At 42.0% G+C, this 20,632-nt stretch overlaps 1 protein-coding gene across 2 annotated transcripts in view; it reads left to right on the top strand.

Annotated features, from left to right (window-relative positions):
* WDR33 (WD repeat domain 33) overlaps positions 1–20,632 on the top strand; it is a 100,738-nt gene that overhangs the window by 75,162 nt on the left and 4,944 nt on the right. For both annotated transcript variants that reach the window (XM_007182858.2, XM_007182857.2), the window contains 11 exons: positions 5,324–5,450; positions 6,696–6,850; positions 6,944–7,022; positions 7,450–7,560; positions 7,924–8,018; positions 8,232–8,318; positions 8,550–8,689; positions 9,332–9,484; positions 10,121–11,206; positions 14,331–14,439; positions 17,409–17,847. In XM_007182858.2, the coding sequence (XP_007182920.1) occupies positions 5,324–5,450; positions 6,696–6,850; positions 6,944–7,022; positions 7,450–7,560; positions 7,924–8,018; positions 8,232–8,318; positions 8,550–8,689; positions 9,332–9,484; positions 10,121–11,206; positions 14,331–14,439; positions 17,409–17,847 (2,581 nt within the window). The remainder of the gene's footprint in view (positions 1–5,323; positions 5,451–6,695; positions 6,851–6,943; positions 7,023–7,449; positions 7,561–7,923; positions 8,019–8,231; positions 8,319–8,549; positions 8,690–9,331; positions 9,485–10,120; positions 11,207–14,330; positions 14,440–17,408; positions 17,848–20,632) is intronic.

Genomic DNA, 20,632 nt, shown 5'->3' on the forward strand with positions numbered 1-20,632 from the left:
CCACGTCGCCGGCTTCTTAAAGCTCTGCCGTCCTACTAAGGATTGTATGTGTTTACTACAATCTACCTTTAGACTCCTGTCAGTCCCCTGCAGGGCTCCACGTTTTCCTGTGTTAGGCTTTATAGTATCTGGAGGAGGTTTGGTGTTGTTGAGAGTTTTATCTTTGTATTTTTTATGGGCTTGATTCTGAAACATTTAAATGCCACTTTAAAAAATACTTGGTCTTTCATTGGCAAGAAGTTTTCAGTCCTAAAATCTTGAGCCATTAGCAAGATGTTTTTAGTACTAAAATATCTAGGTCAGTAGGCCAATAAAAAACAGTTGTCACGTGAATGAATTTTCCATTAAGTCTGTATTAATTGCTTCAGCACTGCAAATACTACAATCTTGAAATTTCCATGTTTGGGGATAACAAAGAACTTTGAATGATTCTATCCTGAAATTCTGGACCTTTGAAATGATAAAAATTATTTTAAAGGTGTTCTTTAGGGTTAATGGTTGAAATTGATAAGCCATGTGTTTGGGACTCAGTCATTTTTCTATGAGATAATAATTTATATAAGATTACGTTTTTATATATAGCATGCCAGGTCACAAGACCCATATTATCCTTGAAACTTAATTCAGCCATAGCAAGTCCAAGAACTTTCAACGAAAACTTTCATTCCCACTGAGGTTCTGAAGCACATCTTCCCGGGACCACAGGCACCGGTTAGTTCTGTATTGACAAACACAGGCGCTAATTGATGTCAGTCAGTCCCTTGAGTTTTGAATAGAGGGAAATCAAAGCCTGTTGACATTAAGTAAAGTAATAAAAGTGCATGTTAAAAACTTCAAGCAGTACAGAAGAGTAAATGCCTTCTTCTTATTCCCATACCATTTCTTCTCCTTAAAAAACTATTAACAGCTTAAGTTTTCTTCTTTCCAAATGGGGCTAAATTACACCTTGCTTTTCTGCTTATACTATTTAGAAGTCAGGTTTATTGAGGCGTAAGTTACATATGGTAACATTTACCTTTTTTTAGGTGTACGGTTCTATGAATTTTGACAAATATATACACCATAATCAAGATATATAACATTTCAGTCCCTCCAGAAAGTTCCTTCTCACTGCTTCATTTTTGAAACCACCACCATAATCAAGACATAAAACACTTCTGTCACTCCAGATTCCGTTTCAGCTTCAGTTTTAACAGCCATATGGTATTCAATTATATGGATTTATCTTAATTTTTCTAAATATCCCCTCATTGATTTATATTTAGGTTGTTTCCAGTTTTACAATTCAAACACGGTATAATAAATACCTTTGTATATAAATCTTGGTGTGCTTTTACAGCTGCAAACATAGGGTAAATTCCTAGCAGAGGGATTACAGAATTAAAGGTTGTGAGCATTTAACATTTTGATAGGGCCAAAAGCCTCCCTGCAAAGTCGTACTGATTTACTTTCCAACAAGTTATGCGTAAGAGTGTCTGTAACTTACTTACACTGGGTGTCACCGAAATTAATTTTTGCTAATTTGATGGATAAGACATTACCTAGCTAAGTAACTTGCATTTTTTTCTCATTTTAAAAACATATCAAAAAAGTTCACACACACACACACAAATCTAACCCATGTTATTTATGGTTAAAACCACAGTTTAACATTAGAGGAAATGTGGATAGAAAAATTGTACCTTTGTTCTCACTATCCCAATATGTTTTTTATTTCCTGCTTATTTCGTATCTACGTTTTTGCAAATATATGTGTACATTTTTATAGTCATTCTCATAGCATATGCACAGGTTGTGCCTGTGTTGTTTGCTTGTAAAAGTTCCCTTTATTTCATGAGCATGTTTTTCTTTGTTCCCAGAATCTTCATTGTAGTAGTTGTATGTTTCTTTTGTTTTGGGACTGTGGCACAGTTCATTTAGTTATTCCACTTCTAAAATTTTTTATACTTTTTAACTGTTACGAACAAGGCTTCAAATACCATATTTTAAAAATAAAAGTTTTTAAAAATCCTTGAAAATTATTTTCTTAGGATAGATTTCTATCAGTCTGATTCTTCTGAATCTAAATGTATCATATTGACATGAGAGGGTAGAATTTTATCATTTGAAATAGTTTTTGTCACTTCATTGGGAATTCAGTAACTTTTTTCCCTGGAGAAGGAAGCAGTTGCATATCAATTTGCTTCTATGCCAGATTAATCTGTTTATTCTTTTTCATGAAAAATTATGAAAATGACATACGCTGCTTGTAAAGATTTCATACAGGTAATCAATCTGTTATCTAGTAAATAAAATTTTTTAATTGAATTTTTTTCTCAATAGATCATTTCATGTGTTTCAATATTTTAAAATTACCAAATAATATACAGTGAACTCTCCTTACCCTTGTTCCCAGGGTACAAGGGTACCAGTTCCCCTTCTTGGTGGCAGTCAATATTATCAGATTCTTTCATATTCTTTCAGACATATTTTATGCATTTTTAAGCAAATGTATTGTGTGCTCTGTGTATGTTTGTGTGTCTCTCTCTTTTTAAGCCACAAATGTTAGCAAGCTGCACATACTTTTTTATACATATTTTCTTAGATTATTTTATTTGTATTTAATTTTTTTAAAGTAGATAATACATGTACATTTTTCAAAAGTAAAATAATGTAAAGGCTTGAATAGTCCCCCTTCTATTTCAGTACCCTGTCTGCAATGTACCGTCCTTTGGTGAGTCTTTATGCATAGAGAAGCAAATAGGAAGGTACATATTTTTGTTGTCCTTCTGTAACTCTCAAAGTAACCTTTCACATGTAATCAGGCAGTATAGAATAGGCATTAAGAGCAGTGGCTCGGGGGCCGGTTCCCTGCATTCAGGTGTCTGCTCTGCCACATATCATCTGTATAATCGTGGGCAGCTTCTTTAAGCTTTCTGTGCTTTGTAATCATATGTAAAATGATGAGTCAGTATACATTCTTTGCTTAGAATAGTACCATACATAAGGAGTATATGTGTTTGCTAGTAGTAGTATTTTTATTATTAGGGACAGGGACCAATAAAATAACATCCAAGAATCAGTTCCAATCAGTTTGATGTATATTAGTGATATATATGGATATGGGTAAATTCATTTAACAGAAAGGGATGGATGGGATTTTTCACTTGTTTGAATTCTACTTAAATAGTTTAGAAAACTTCCGAAAACAAAAGTGAAGCCGCTAAAATACATTTTGTTGTTCCTTTCTTATGGGTTGATAGTTTTCTTGTTCTTGCATATACTTCTTTAAACTAAGCTCAACTTTCATTATGTAATGAAAGTGTCCCAGAGAAGGTGAGGGTAGAGGTGGCAGCTAAGAATATGAACATTTTTGCATAGTGCATCACATTTTAAAAATACTTTCTCACGCACTTTGTACTCAGATTTGGTAAAAATACATACGTATCTATACATAATATTTAATTTCAGGTGATAGTGGCCCATAAAGTTTTAAAATTCCCTGGCCATATCTTTTAAGGATAAAATGGTTAATAACATTAAAAGTTCTTAAGGCAAGCAAGGGGCTGGGGGACTGAATTATATTTCTGTCTAATTTTTCCATCCTCAGTTCTTAATAAAAAATTAAGGCAACAACGAGACCTCTTTCCCCTTTCCCACCTTCAGATCCTAGTTACAAAATAATATATATTTATTGTAGGAAATATAAAAACGGAAGACACACAGAGAAATAAGAATCACCTTAAAATTGCTATCCAGCTTAATATTATAACAGCTTGGTGTCTAGACTTCCTGCCTTTTTTTCTCTGCATAGATGTGCCCACGCAGTCACTCGTTATTAATTTGTTTGCCTTCTACAGTGATGGCGTCACGAATGCTGTACACGCTGGTGTTTGTTTTTTTTTAATAAACTTAGTATCATGGACATTTTAATCATGCCATTAAATTATCTATAGAATCATTTATAATAGGTGCATCATATTCCATTGAGCACATACGCCATGCTGAAATTTATTCTGTAGTATATTTCCTATTCAAGAGCATTTAAGAATAAACTGTATCTGTCAACATCGTTATATGCCAATCTTTTTGGACACCCATTGTATCCTGATGATCAGTTCTGAGACGTGGAGTTACTGGGTTGCCGGATATGTACTTTTTCCATGCTTTTAATACACGTTGCCAAACTTCTCCAGCGAGTTGGTATCTCGCGAGTGCCAGCACTGGGATGAGCTTTAGATAAGTCCTTGCCTACTTGAGATGCGAATTTCCCTTCTGCGTGGTGCACGTTCACTCTCCAGCGCCTCTAGAACCATCTCTTCCTTCTTCCCTACTTCCCTATTTTCCTATTCTTCTGTATCCTTCCTGCTTCCCACCTCATACTCCATAGAAGCTGGATTTGATCCTGGTTAGAGAAGGAGCTGTTTCAAATGCCGTTTACCTCCCTCTTCACCTGCTTCGTAGTGCGTTTGCTATATAAAATACTCTTGAGGCTCTTTTTGTACAGCAACACGTTTTCAAAAATCATGCTCATTTTTTTCAGTTTTGTAAATTCTGATTTTCACTTTAGTAATTTTTAGTAACGGTTAATCTGTTGCGTTTTTGAAGCAACCTCATGCTCTGGCACAGTGGTTAAGAGAACTATCTCTATTCCTACAGACAGGGTTCAGATTCCAGCTCCTGTTATTGTTGACTAGCTTCTCTCAGGATTTTGAGAGGATTTAAAGAGGTGATGCTTTATAAGTGCTCGATACACTGCCTATCATATAGTGAGCACTCGATAGACGAGCTTTTATTGTCATCTCATCTGACATATGTGTGAGTGAAGCAGGGATTATTTTTCCCATTCTGCATTTCAGTAAATGGGATCAGAAAGATGGAACACTTTTCGTATTGTCACATCTAGAAAGTGGTGGTGTCTGAATCTGAATTTAGGACTTTTGATCTATAGGGACTACTTCAAAGCAGGAAAGCTGAAGTGAATGACAAGCATTGTTTCTAATAATTAGGACAGTACATAGAAGATCATGAAAAGTTTGCAAAGCTTTATATACAGGGGCTTCCAGAAATCTTGACCGGCCTACCAGCAAGTCAGTGAGAAGGTGAGCTTAGTTCCAGGAGAAGAGGAATGGTCCCTGTGCGTTGTGGCATAGGAGGAGGGGTTGCTGTACCCGAAAGTCTTCCAGACACAAAGACCAAAGAGAATTTTTTTTGAAAGTTTAAGAGGACTGAGTACTAGGATCAAAACATTTAATAGGTTTCTCTACTTTGGTTTAAATTAGAATGGAGTCCTGTTTTAAATATCTATGCTGATTAGGTTTTTATCTTAACTTGTTTCCGACAGGGCACGGTGCTGATGTGAAGTGTGTAGACTGGCATCCAACAAAAGGGTTAGTTGTTTCAGGAAGTAAAGATAGTCAACAGCCAATCAAGTTCTGGGATCCCAAGACTGGGCAGAGTCTTGCAACACTGTAAGTGATAGGAACCCCACCTTGGTCCCTAAACCAAGGGGAGCAAAGCTGCCTGTATTCTTTAACTTTTAGCTTTTTTTTCCTCTCATATATTCCTGAAAAAGTAGTGTAGACAACAGATGGACTTATCCCTAGAGGCTTCTTATTTATTAAATATGATTTCTCTCTAAATTCCTAATAAAATAAGGCTTGATGTTTGTTCTGCCACATACATCTAAATTTAATTTGGGAATCATGGGGGTGGGGGAGGTGGTTATCACTACCGTTCTAGCTTGCTGTTTCCTCATCGTGATACATTTTGGCACTGTATGGAATTGATATGTGTGCCTTTTTTTTTTTTTAACTTTTGGCCGCGCGGCACGTGGGATCGTATTCCCCGACCAGGGATCAAACCCGCGCCCCCTGCCTTGGAAGCGCGGAGTCTTAACCACTGGACCGCCAGGGGAGTCCCGACGTGGGTGCCCTTTGTTAGGCACAGGCCAGCTTTCTCCATCTCACTACATCTATTCATAGAGAAACTTCCCCTTCGTGTTTGAATCAGGTCTCATTTTCTGTCTGAGGCATTTAGTTATGATGCAGCCCTATCATAAAAAATTTCCTCTTCGAATTATCTGTAAACATTCACAGTTCTGTGAATATGTTGGTGACGTTTTTTTGACTAAGCAGCTGTATCCTGGTCCCTCTGCTTGGAACTGAAGCCATACCCAGGGTGAGCTGGTTGGAGCCAGGCTGCCTTGCTGCGCAAGTCCAACGGCCACAGCCAAGCAGACGCCTTGTGAAGGGTGCTGCTCCGAGACGCGTCTCGTGCAGGCCTCAGCGGCTGCAGGGCCTTTAGTTCAAATCAACCCTCAGACTACCTTGTGTCCTTCTTAAAAATGCTTTGACTGAATGAGAGCAGCTTCATTGAATTTTTAAAATTTAATGAGCTTTATCAAATATTAACTTACGTGTTCAGGTGCTTCCCCTGCTTCACAGATACACTTTTCTATCCAGTTGAAGTTCTACTATTTTAACTAGTTAATGAAAGCTGTGCTTAGATAATGGACATTCTTTCTTTCTGTCTTTGACCTATTTCTTTCACGTGTACTTTTAACCATGGTCCTATAATGTTACATGCTTTATTACTTCTAGGCCAAACTTCTTGCCATCTTGACTGCCATGTGCTTTTCAAGAAAAATGGCCATTATATTGATTTATACTTGTTTTGAATTCTGACAGATTATTTTCTTGGTACTTTGTTTGTAGTCATGCCCATAAAAACACAGTAATGGAAGTGAAATTAAATCTCAACGGTAACTGGCTACTCACAGCATCACGTGACCACCTCTGTAAACTTTTCGACATCCGAAACCTGAAAGAAGAGCTTCAAGTCTTCCGAGGTCATAAGAAAGAAGCTACAGGTCAGCGGCTATGGTATGCTTCTCATTTTGACTATTACCTGTAGTGTTCCGAGATCCTAATAGTTTTGTCCTTCTCCGTGTTTCTGTTTACAGCTGTGGCCTGGCATCCTGTTCATGAAGGACTTTTTGCCAGTGGAGGGTCTGATGGCTCTTTGTTATTCTGGCATGTCGGGTATGTGGCACTTACTATGTAAAGAAGTTGTAAATTTTATGAAGAGAGCACCTGAACATGAAAAAAATGATAGTGTTTTGTATTTTTTCTGAGTGTTCATATGTCCTGTATCTGTAAACCCAGTTTGGGATAGAAAACTTAGCATCTCTCTTTTTGGCTATGGAAGTCATGAAGGGAGAGTGTGACCCAACTTCCTTGTTTCTTGTGGTGCGGTCATTTCTGAAGCATTTCCCCTCTGAGGCACTCTCTGGATAAAAGACTATATTACTGATGACAAATCAGTACCTCTGAAACATGTGGAATTGACCAGATTCAAAGTAACAGACTTTGGTGGCTTTGTGTTGCACTAAAAGAAGATGTCTTTTTTGGTGGGGGAGGGGTTGGGTAACTTTTGTGAAGAAGACTACTTTCTGTGGTGCCGTTACAGGGTAGAGAAAGAAGTGGGTGGGATGGAGATGGCCCATGAAGGAATGATTTGGAGTCTGGCTTGGCATCCTCTTGGACATATTCTCTGCTCAGGCTCAAATGACCATACTAGGTAAGCTTTATGTCAAAAATAACAAGGAATTACTGTATTTATGGAGCAGCAGGAGATAAATGTATATTTTGTTCATATAGGAATGTATTAATTTGTTTTCTAACTTACTCTTAAGGACATGTTTGTCGTGGTTTATAAATACATATATTACAAGGAGATTGGGTATTGAATATGACTTTGTTATTTGAATTTTGTTTTGCCTTCTAATTTAAAAAATATCTTTCTACATTAAAAATGTTTAGAATAAGGCCTTGTAAAACTTTGTTGTTTTTGCCAGAGGACTGCTAAGTACTGTTAAGTGCCCAGAAATACACCGAAACCATGCTCCTCTCCTCCCCCCTCCAAATACTTTTATTTTGACAGCAAATTTTGGACCCGAAACCGACCAGGTGATAAAATGCGAGATCGATACAATCTAAACCTGTTGCCTGGAATGTCTGAAGATGGAGTGGAATACGGTGAGGTTCCTGCATGTTTATCCGGCTTTGAAATCTGATATTCTGTTATAAAAGTGTTAGGTGTTGAGAAGATTTTGCAAAACGAATTTTAGTTTTATAGTTTATGGATTTATAAATCGCCAGCAATAATTTTCATTTTTATAAAGTGTTAATTTTATTGGCCTGATACATTTATAAAATCTCTGTTGACAATGGCTGTATTCCTATGTATAGATGACCTTGAACCTAATAGCCTGGCAGTAATTCCAGGGATGGGAATACCAGAACAACTAAAATTAGCTATGGAACAAGAACAGATGGGTAAGAGAAGTTGTACCTATAAATTTTACTTTTTCTGTAATTTTACCTATTTCTTATAATCATGATACTAAATTATGTTGAAAATGCCAAAATGATGTATGTTGAGAATTGTTGATAAAAGTGATGTAAACTGCATGATATTTAGAATCTGTTCTTCCAAAAATGTGTTCATTGATGAAGTGACCACTTTCTTTTATTTCCTTGGCTAACTCCTTCTCTTTACGGTTTCAGGGAAAGATGAATCAAACGAAATTGAAATGACAATTCCAGGTTTAGATTGGGGAATGGAGGAGGTGATGCAAAAGGATCAGAAAAAAGTACCTCAGAAGAAAGTTCCTTATGCAAAACCTATTCCTGCTCAGTTTCAGCAGGTGAGTAACTAGAAGTGCGCCCCTGCCCACTTGGTGGGAGACTCTGCTTGGTAAGTCTAACTGAAGTGCAGAAGTAGGTTTCTCTTGGATTATCTCATCTGTTGAAGGTATTTCTGTACTACAGATACTTTTTGAGCATTCTTCACATATTTCAGGCATTATTAGACATAGTTCCCATCTGTTGCTTTGCAGTGAGTCCTGAGTTTGTCATGAATCTTCTCTAGGTCTTCTTTTATTCTCACCTCCTTGTTATCATTCCAAGCTATCAGAAGAAGGAAAAAAGAGACATGGAGCAGGGAGAGTATGTTGACCCTCTTCAACATATTCTGTCTGTCTTCCACTTTGTTCCCTCAACAGAGAGTACACGTGTCCTTTTGAAGAGGCAGGCAGGTGTTGCATCTTAATAACATGTGAGATCTTGCAGCTTTTATCAACTTAACAATTTCTACCTAGTGATGTGCTTGCCTGACTCCATTCCTGTGTCACTAAGAATTAGTATTAGAAATAAAGATAGTTTACCAGCTGAGCCAACTTGTATTCACCAGATTGGAATGAGCCAGCGACATTATAGAATGGCTTTCTCATTCTGTCATTGTAATTTACACACTTATAGTATACTTTAATATTCTCTTCGTTCCCAAGGCTTGGATGCAAAATAAAGTTCCAATTCCTGCTCCAAATGAGGTATTGAATGACAGAAAAGAAGACATTAAATTGGAAGAGAAGAAAAAAACACAAGCAGAAATCGAACAAGAGATGGCCACATTACAGTATACTAACCCACAGCTTCTGGAGGTGTGTGACGCTCTTTTGGGGGATTCGAGATGATCTAAGAAAGTAGTGATTAACGTTTTTTTTTATTGATATGCTCTTAAGGAGAAGGGAAGGGACTCTCAGATGGGTCTGACGAGCAATATCATTTCTTATTGCTGCATTAGGAAGCTAGTTTCTAAAAGAATCCTGTTTCTTAGACTTTTAAAACTAGATCAGTCAAGCAGCAAGTAGAACTAAGTTGAATATACGTTTTTTAATAGACAAGATAAAACCAACATAGTTTTAATTTGGATTCACTTACTTATCCATGGGTAAAAAATTTTTTTCTGTCAGCTCTAGAGCAGGTGGTTTGTTCTTATTTTCCCTACCTTTGGCAGCTACCAAGAATGATAAAACACTAGTAAATTGTTGGGCTTTCCCTGATCAAGATGGATATAAATAGTCCTGACTGCTGTTTCCCAGCACCTAAAAAGAAGCATTCTAGAGTCTGGAAGCCTGAGTACCTTCAGAACATCTGAATATCATATGGACTCTAGAGGTCAATCAATACCTTATGTTTGTTTTGAGGCTCCCCTGACGAAATAAGTGATAGCAATATTGTCATCTTTAAGGGCTCTGGCATTTTTATCAGCATGCTTTTTCTTCCTTTCTTTCCAGCAACTTAAAATTGAAAGACTTGCACAGAAACAGGCTGAGCAAATTCAGCCTCCTCCTTCATCTGGCACCCCTCTCCTGGGACCCCAGCCCTTTCCAGGACAAGGTCCAATGTCTCAGATCCCTCAAGGTTTTCAACAGCCTCATCCATCTCAGCAGATGCCAATGAACATGGCTCAAATGGGGCCTCCAGGTCCACAGGGACAGTTTAGACCCCCTGGACCCCAAGGACAAATGGGACCACAAGGTCCTCCACTGCATCAGGGAGGTGGGGGGCCACAAGGATTCATGGGACCACAAGGGCCCCAGGGCCCACCCCAGGGGTTGCCGAGGCCTCAGGACATGCATGGGCCCCAAGGAATGCAAAGGCATCCTGGACCTCATGGCCCTTTGGGACCTCAAGGACCACCTGGACCACAGGGCAGTTCTGGTCCTCAAGGCCATATGGGTCCTCAGGGCCCACCTGGCCCACAAGGTCACATAGGCCCCCAAGGCCCACCTGGTCCCCAGGGTCACTTGGGCCCTCAGGGACCTGGTACTCAAGGTATGCAGGGACCACCTGGTCCCAGAGGAATGCAAGGACCTCCCCATCCTCATGGGATGCAAGGTGGGCCAGGGTCTCAAGGGATCCAAGGTCCTGTGTCTCAGGGACCTCTGATGGGATTGAATCCAAGAGGAATGCAGGGTCCTCCAGGCCCCCGAGAGAACCAGGTTCCTGCTCCCCAAGGGATGATGCTGGGCCACCCGCCTCAAGAGATGAGAGGACCTCATCCTCCAAGTGGACTGCTGGGACATGGCCCTCAGGAGATGCGAGGTCCTCAGGAGATGCGAGGCATGCAGGGGCCTCCGCCCCAAGGATCAATGCTGGGCCCTCCCCAGGAATTGCGAGGGCCTCCAGGCTCACAAGGTCAGCAGGGGCCGCCCCAGGGCTCTTTGGGACCTCCACCCCAGGGTGGCATGCAAGGGCCCCCTGGACCTCAGGGACAGCAGAACCCGGCAAGAGGGCCACATCCATCTCAAGGGCCAATACCATTCCAGCAGCAGAAAACAGCTCTGCTAGGTGATGGGCCCCGGGCCCCCTTCAACCAGGTATTATTTCTTTCCAACTTGTAGGCATTACATTTTGGGGAAATACACTCTGCACTGAGGTGGCACTTCCAAATGCTGAGAAAGGCAGTCACAGCTGGTATAGATATCTCTCAAGTAGTGATGGTGGCTTGAGAATAGCATCATGGCTGAAGAAAGAAATTAAGTACTTAAAGTAATTAAGTAGACACCAAATACATCGCAATATGAATCTTTACTTCTCAACCTATGTTTTTTTAATAGAGGTTCTTCCAGAAAAGATGAACTCCCTGTTGAATACAGTTCATAATTGTCCCAGGGCTCCAAAAGAGCTGTGGCCCTGAGGAGGGTGAGGAGGGAGCATGGGTGGCTCTGATCCTGTCCTGCTCCGTTTTCTGGGCTGTTGCCTTCGTAGGCTGGTGTTTCATGGGCTTGCCAGACAACTGAGCCACCTCCTATCTGCCTGCGGATCTGCCTGCCGGCTCTACTTTTAAGATAGTGCGGGCTGTTTAACTCATGAGTATACTGTAGACTATGATCTCACTATTTTCATTTCAGTGAATGCTTTTAGAGATCTCTTGAGTCCAGAATTGTGCATTTTCAAATGGTGACCCTTTGGATGAAGTTCCGTTCAAGTTGGTTTTTTTAGCTCACATCTAAAAGTATTTACAGGAGGGAGTATTTCTGTAGAAATTTTCTTGGCCCTTTTTAGAGGATTCTGTTATTGTCAGCCAAGTTTTTTTACCCATTCTCTGAGCTGTGCTTGAGAGGTGGTATGATGAGAGTTCAGTTTGCTTGGGCTGAATTACAGAAGACTGCATGGGCGTGAGTGGGTTGAACACTGTTTGGCTCTGTGGTGTTTACATTTTTCTGAATTTCATAGTCTGAAAGCATTATTTGGGTATGAACAACTGGGTTTGTGTCCTTGAAGTCAGTCGTGGACCAAAAGTAAGTGAGTGACTGAGTGAGCTGGTGTTGCAAGGCACTCGATTCCTGCGGAAGAGGGCCTGCTGTGGATGCTGTGTGTAGAACACACAACACCTCCGAGAGTCTGTAATGGGAAGGTGGCCATGGGATTCAGTGAATTAAAATAACTAGATTATATGTTCCTCTTCAGCACATCTTCCAGAACTTAAAAATGTCATACCAATGAAGAATCTGATGGCATTTGAGTTTATTTCCAGAGCTTATTGGGCACTTTTCAGAATTCAGGATGTTTAATAAATCTAGGTTTACCATCCAGAACTGTCCTAAGACTTAAAAGTAATATATGTTTTATTAATACAGAGTACATTTGTGTGTGTTTATAATAGTTACCTACCTAACCTTATGTTAGTGAATGAACAGTTTTCATTTTGGAGGATAAAAACATAATGAACTTTAGCTATCACCTTGTGACTGAAATTATATAAAAATGCCATATTCCAGAGGACAGGTCTGTTGGGGACAATTTAATAAGTTTTTATTGTATCATATAGTAAAAGATTTTATACATGAAAAGCAAAATGGCTCTAAAAATTTAATTGACCTATAGAAATATTGGTGGCATGAGAATGGAGGATTAATATATTATAGGGCATTTCACATCTCAGAAGTTGTCTGATAAAAAGCTTTGCTTGTATTTTTCTTTTTTTGCTTATATTTCTTACACTGATATCTGACTTTCTTCACTTTGACCAGGCCAGCTATTTATTTATTTATTTATTTATTTATTTATTTACGATTTTTGGCTGCCTTGGGTCTTCGTTGCTGTGCACAGGCTTTCTCTAGCTGCAGCGAGCGGGGGCTACTCCTTGTTGCAGCGTGCGGGCTTCTCATTGAGGTGGCTTCTCGTTGCGGAGCACGGGCTCCAGGCGCACGGGCTTCAGTAGTTGTGGCACGTGGGCTCGGTAGTTGTGGCTCGCGGGCTCTAGAGCGCAGGCTTAGCAGTTGTGGTGAGGGCTTAGCTGCTCCGCGGCATGTGGGATCTTCCCAGAGCAGGGCTCGACCCCATGTCCCCTGCATTGGCAGGCAGATTCTTAACCACTGAGCCACCAGGGAAGTCCCCCAGGTCAGTTATTTAAACCAGTTGTTTTAATTGGTTAAATTTAATGGAATTGCCTTCAGGTGTTACAGTAATAGCATGAAAGATGTTGATAAGAGCTGCCCTTGAGTAAAAGGGACAAGAAACGAAGGAATATGGAAATTACTGGTATTGAGTTAATGATGGCAATTTATAACTGCAGTGCTGTAAATGAGTCCGATCAACACTGCTCTTTCTTGTAGCTAGTTTGGAATGTGAAAGCACTTTTGCTGTTGATGGTTTTGAAACTCTGCTATTCTCATGGTAGGTCCAGTCACTAAATGCATTTTTTATATGAAGGAATGACTAGATATATATTTGATTATTTGTTTGTTTGTCAGGAGACCAGATCCAAGGTCACTGGGCAGTGTGGGGAATCTGAATTTAGACACGGCTAGGTAAAAATACAGAATATTAGGACTGGGGACAAGCTGGGGTTGCAGAGCAGCAGGTTTGCGTCAGACAGAAGCTGCAAGAGCCCACGAACCCACGTCCCGGGTAACGTAGCTGGGAAAGAGCAGTGGGTGCTGAGCACGGGGGAGTGAGACAGTAGAGGTTAGGGAGTGAAAGGAGAAAGCAGTGTGTGAACACCTTGCTCATCAGGAACCCCTTTCTTACCCTCCTGCTCCCCGCCTTTTAAACCTGCCCATAACCTCTTGAGAGGATGGATATTTTCTATAGCTGGAAAGGGGTCATGGATGCGAGAGCAGAGTTTACCTGTCCTGGCGGGTTTCCAGGTCTTTACTTTTGCTAGAAGTTCCGCCTTTGTGCAGAGTGTTGTTGTTTTATGTTATGATTTCTGACTTTCCACTGAGGTTCTTGCTTGGCATTACAAGTAAAGATCTAGCTTTAAATAAAACTTTTCAGCAGGTTTAAAATATAAGTGTTTCCTTTTATTATGGTCAGAGAAGTATCTCCTTTCCCCCAATTTAATGACAATTTTGCTATAATGTCACTAGGTATATATTTACTCGTGGAAGTTTTGGGGCAACCTAGTGTTTTTATCTTGTCACGTTATGATACAATTGCTGTTCATGAAGCACAAGCCTTTGATTTCACACCCCTGCTTTAAAAACATCTTTTCAGGAAGGACAGAACGCAGGCCCCCCACCCCTGATACCAGGCCTAGGGCAGCAGGGAGCACAAGGTCGCCTCCCCCCTCTTAACCCTGGACAAGGACCTGGCCCTCACAAAGGTAAATATCTGCTTGGCTGAATACGAGGTCATCTTCTATCTCCTTTGGGTAAATCTTACAGTAGTTTTACTGGTAAGTAATTGATAGAATGGTCATTGGAACCTCTAGGGAAACTAAGAGCCTAGTCACCTCAGGTCATAGCTTTGTCTTACGTCGTTTTCGTAGACTCGCTTTAGTTATAGCCCAGATCCTGCCCAGAGGAAGCAGCTCCTCGCCACCGCAAGTGGGCGGTGAGACCCCTGGACAGCCACCTAGAGCAGGGCCTGAGCCACAGGCCGGCCTTGTCCGTCTCCTGGGAGTGGGAGTGCTTCCTGTGCTAACGGAACGCAAGCGTATGTTTTTAGCCTCCCAGAGAGCTGAACTGTCTCAGTTTAAATTTTTGATGGGATAAAGAATTCAGATATTTTGACGGTGTTTTTAATATCACCCCCTCCTCCCCTCAAATTGTGTCATACATTGCATTCTTTAGCTGGTTACATTGTTCCGTACCCTTTGAAAAGAAGAAAGCCACGTACCAGTGTGTTGTGCCTCAGGTTGTTGATAGTATGACAAGCACAGAGGTGAGACTTGTCAGTGTTGAGATATGAGGCTGTGGGGAAGTTGAGTCACCCCTGAGGGTTGGAAGGGGGCACGCGCAGGAGCCGCAGTCCCTGCTCTGCCGAGGCGTTCAGCTCTCACACGCGCAGGAGGAGCTGGAGCAGGCGTGTGGTGAGTGGGCAGCTACTGGGTGGAGAGTTACAGGGCGGGACTGGGAGGGAGTGTGGATGGATGGATGGAGTTGTACGTTCAGTGCGCCTTTTCACGGGGGAGCAAGCCAGAGAATCATGAGCGTTGTGGAGACGTCACTACAAAGAACTAGAACCCTTTTCATTTTTAATTGGCTAAGCCCACAGCACCTTGTGGTACATGTTAGGTTTCTTGCCCCCATTTGATCAGACTAAGAAAAGTCCTTGTCAGCATTTTCAGCCCTCGGACTTTGGGAATTTAAAGCTTAGTCCTGAATTTACCTGAGTTACTAGAGGTAGGAAAGGGAGAGGTAGAGGAATTAGGAGAATGTTTATTTTAGTCTCATCGTATGGAAGTGGTGGCCAACAGGGAAAAAGAGAAAGAAAGCATCAAGAACCAAGCTCTGGATTTGGGGACCCTAAGAAAAGAAGTCTGTTTCCCACAAGGTACAGCCATCAGCAAACCGAGAGCCTGCCTCTCTCCCTCTCCCCCACCTTGTGTCTGTCTCCACCTACTTCCCTCTCCTCCTTGCTCTTCCCCTTTTCTCTTCACCATCCCCCCCACCACCTTCCTCCTTTCTCCTCCCAGGGACCAAAGGGAGAAGGGAGAGCCGAGAAAGTGGCCCTGCCATCCTTACTGGATTAGCCAATGCCGCCCATCACCGGGGACCACATCCCTTCTAATTTGTAGTGGTGGGTTTCTTTCTTTGGAGGAGCCAGGGTACTTTTAAGCAGATAGAGGTAATGGGAGGATTATTATTCATAGGTAAGTTCGAATGGAATGTGTTCAGCTTCCTCAGGTCAAAGGTCTGCTGTGTCTGAGGTCACACAAAGTCCAAGCCACATGAAGTCAGAGAAGGAGCCATCAGCGGCAGGATCACACTGAGAAGTGAGGGGCTGTTTACCAGGAGGAAAGAAGCCTGGGGTATTTGAACAAAGAGGCAACTTCGAAGGCGCTTTCCTCAGCATGGAGAGGACTGGTTTAATGGAAGGAAAGAAGGGAAGGTAGAGGGGACAGAGAAAGCTTAAAAGAAGAGAGAGTCCTTCTAATGGTGTATTTTTATACTAAGAGTTCCAAGTTTTTTAAACATGTTGAATGGTGAGGAGGAATTGAAATGAGAAATGAGTAAAAATGAGAGAGGAAGGATGTTAGAAGGGTAAAGATTATGGCCGACTGTGCTGTAAGGAAAGGAAGTTCGTCTTGATTGCCAGGGAAACGCAGTAAAAGGCATGAGCTGGGCAAGTGGAGGAATTTCATTTTTAAAAGTTAGTTGTATTAGAAGCAAGAGTGTCCCTTTGCTCTCTACTTTAAAAAAAATATTTGATTTAAATTGTATGTTGACAGAAAATAGGTGTACATTTACAATGGCTGCAATAATCATTCAGTAGCCAGGAAAACAAATCCCTTCAAAGTAAACTAAGTGTAATTGGCCGCTTTCCATTTTTATTCAGTACTCTGAATATATTACATATATTAAAATATTAAAAAAAAATCTTTAGTGGGTTTCCAAACTCTTGTCTGCAAAGGATGGTGATGATATTATAGACGAGGGATATCATTCACAGAAAGGGACAGAAAAAGTGTTTATATAAACACTGAAACTGAAGTACAGCAAGGCTGTTTGGTCACCAAGCTGTTATTAGAGAGGCCCATGCTCCCATGTACCTTACAGAGGATTTTGTTAAGAATCAAAGTATGAGTTAACAAATCAAGTTAAATGAACTAGGAGTTAAAGGAGAGACATCATGGCAGTGTAGGCCTGTGGCCCTGTGGTGAGCTTGCGGGCTTTTACAAATGCAGAGGTGAATTCCTTGTACTTGGCTTCCCGACTTTCAGCATGAATTTTCCCTGTTGCCTTCTCCCTGGGTATGGGGAGTGGGCCCAACAAAAACACTGAAGGAATGGGGGCAGGAAGGGAAGCTCGTTCTTATGCCTGTGAGGCTCTCTTGTGTTTTCTAAATGAATCTTCACATCAACTGAGTTGCTAATCTCATTTGAGATTAATAATTTGCCCTAGGTCGAGTTGCTTAGCTAATGAGTGATGAAATCTGCACCCCCAGAACCCTTGTTCTTTTCATCATATGATGCCTTAGGGACGTTTGTCTCCTAAGTATGCTGGGAACCAAAGAGGGAAAACATTCTCAATAAAAGAATGCATTCTGAAATTTTAAGATGCTGAAAATCAGACCTACGTTGGCAGGATTCCTGGAAGACAAGGTAAAAATCAGTTTTGTTTCCTTTAGGTGACTCACGTGGTCCTCCGAACCATCACATGGGCCCAATGTCAGAGAGACGGCACGAGCAGAGCAGCGGGCCCGAGCACGGTCCCGAGAGGGGTCCTTTCCGGGGCGGCCAGGACTGCAGGGGTCCCCCTGATAGGCGCGGCCCTCACCCCGACTTCCCCGATGACTTCAGCAGACCAGATGACTTCCACCCCGACAAGCGCTTTGGCCACCGGTTACGTGAATTTGAGGGGCGAGGAGGACCTTTACCGCAAGAAGAGAAGTGGAGGCGTGGGGGCCCCGGGCCTCCGTTTCCTCCTGATCACAGGGAGTTCAGTGAGGGGGATGGCCGGGGCGCGGCCCGGGGCCCTCCAGGGGCGTGGGAAGGCCGCAGACCTGGAGACGAACGCTTCCCCCGGGATCCTGAGGACCCACGGTTTCGAGGGCGCAGAGAAGAAAGGTGGGATGGATACTTCATGGGTCCGTTTCTTCTTCCCTGGAGCTTTCCACCTGTTCTCTCCACAAAAGTTTCTTTCCTCTCTCACTTGGGGAGAGAGTACCCTCCCTCCTCTAGGTTTTGTGTTTAGACTTACAAATATATATATGCCTTTAACATTTATGTGGTTCTTTTTTGTCTCTACAATTCAGAAATCTTTTTTCTTTTTGCTTATTTCTTGGTCCTTTTAAACAGATAGGTGGGTCAGTGTACTGTAGAGTTTCTTGGATTTGAATAGAAATCTCCAGGTTCTCTTGGTTAGAATGACGAAATATGAGACAGATATCTAGATTGAGAATAAAGGAATTATTGAGTAGATAGTTTCTGTGTAATTGCCTAAAGATCTTAACAAAATCCAATTAAACTGGAAAATAATCTTGCTATTAAATTAGGTTGAGGTCAGGCTTGAACACTCAACTTGCTTGGGGTAACAAAAGGAATAGAAGTAGGGGGAAAAAAACAAGAATTAGTGAAATCTCAAGTGAGACTCAGAATAATCAATGAGATAATAGTTGAGTATTTACCTTGTGCCAGATGTTACTTCATTTAACTGTTTGAGTTTTGAGATAGGTGTTACCGTCAGCATTTACAGATAAGGGATGACACGGAGAGTCAGAGCAGTTTCTTGACTTTGGAAGGCCCCATAGGTGGTAAGTGGAAGAGCAGCTTCAGGCCTGGGCCGTCCGACTGCAGTGCCCAAGCTGTGCTGTCCAGCACTCCTGCCTTTCCTGCCTCAGTCCTCTCTCCTGTGTCTTTTCCCGTCATACTTCTCATGCCTGTCGCTTGCAGGTATTTGAGGTAAGGGTTGGCAATCTCTGTTCTCACGGTGTGTGTTAGGAAAGAGTGGCTGATAAAATGGCCAGGAAGGGTGAGCTAGAGGGGTTAAAGGAAGCAGCTATCAGAGGGGAGTTTTTAATAAAAAGATTGAAGAGCGCTGTCAATGACATCCGAATGTTCACAAGTCTGCAGGAACCTCGTTTCCAATGGCTTTGGCATCAACATAACTTTCATTGAGTTCTTGAATCTCTGTATCTTGTGCAAAGTTTCAGATTTTACTGTGCTTCAGTTTGTCGTATTTCGTCTGTCAGTGACAGAACCACACCTAGACTCGTATGCTGTTTCCAGCTTGTGCTCCTCTTCAGATATGCCAAACGTGTCCTGTCCACGTTGTGCTTGCTTTTTCCTTTGCCTGGAGCGCAGTCTCCCAGATGTTTGTGGCTCACTCCACTTAGGTCTCTCCTCCTGTTCCTTTATTTTGCCCTGCTTTATATTTCTGCATAGCACTTAGCACTGCTTGACATTAAGTAGTATACTTATTTCTGTATTACTTGTATCTCCCAGAAGCACGGTAGCTTCCTGAAGGCAAGTCCTCAGAAACTAGAGCAGTAGTGGTGACGCCCTGTAGGTGCTCAGTAACTGCTGAATAAATGAATCTGTTAAAGGGGGAGATGTATTTGACAGGGGTCAGTTCATTAGGAGGTGTGCTACTCAGCTTGGGCTGCCGTAACAAATACCACGGACTGGGGGACTTAGACAACAGAAGTCAATCTGCTCACAGTACTGGAGGCTGGAAGTCCCAGATCCAGGCCTAGCAATTTGCTCACAGTACTGGAGGCTGGAAGCCCCAGATCCAGGCCTAGCAATTTGCTCACAGTACTGGAGGCTGGAAGTCCCAGATCCAGGCCTAGCAGGGTGGGTTTCTGGTGGGGCTCCTCTTCCTGGCTTGCAGACAGCCACCGTCTCCCTCTGTCCTTGCATGACGGAAAGAGAGTGAGCAAGCTCTTGCTGGCATCTCTTCTTACAAGGGCGCTAAGCCCACCCTGGGGCCCCACGCTCAGAACCTCATCTAACCTAAGTAGCTCTCAAAGGCCCGTTTCCAAAGTCACCTCGGGGGAGAGGGCTTTAACATACGAATTTGGTGCAGGGGACGCAAACGTTTCGTCCGTAACAGGAACTGTTTTCTAATGAGGGCACATGAGACTCCCCCTGTCCTTTTGTAGCTAGGGCAGTCGTATAGTGGCTGCCTGGACAAGAAAAGAGTCCTGCCGTGTTTGGGGAGTCTTCCCCGAATCTGTCTCAGGGCAGTAGTGCCCTCTGCTGATACTCTTCCTGCCCCACTTACCTCCCTGTGTCAGTTCCACGCTCACCTTAGGTAGTTATTTCAGCCAGCATCTGGGTCATACCCCCTTTGCTTGCAGGAGCATGGCTTATTAAGTTACCTCAGGACAAGAAGGGTATTAAAAAGGTAGCTAGTAGCTGGAACGGTGGAGTGAAAAAAGGAAAGCTCTTTTTACAGTAAAACACCAAGTTATAAATGGAGGAGAGGTGATAGAATTAGAAAACCACTTCTTTTAAGCGCCCAGTGTCATAATTGATCCAGGCAAGGATCATCAGTGGATGCTAAAAGCCACTGAGTCAAAAGATTTGTGGAGAATCAGGATATTCCCATGCTGCGAAAGTATCACCCTACAGATTACTTAATTGCAAAGGAGGAAATGTACCTTTGCAATAATGAAGTTTTGTTGCCATACCACTTTTGCATCATAAACAATGGGACAGACTGGCATCCCTGTGAAGACGTTTTGCCAGAAGTGTTTCACCTGGAATCTAATCATGAGGAAGCAATCACGTAAATTCAAATTGTGGAACGTTCTGTAAAACGATCCATTTCGAAGGATGGGTCCTTCAAAAATGTTGGGGCCCGTCTCAGTAAAAATTAAAAAATAAATAAATAAATAAGTAAAGTCGA

This window comes from Balaenoptera acutorostrata, chromosome 8, assembly GCF_949987535.1.
Source record: "Balaenoptera acutorostrata chromosome 8, mBalAcu1.1, whole genome shotgun sequence".
Lineage (NCBI taxonomy): Eukaryota > Metazoa > Chordata > Mammalia > Artiodactyla > Balaenopteridae > Balaenoptera > Balaenoptera acutorostrata.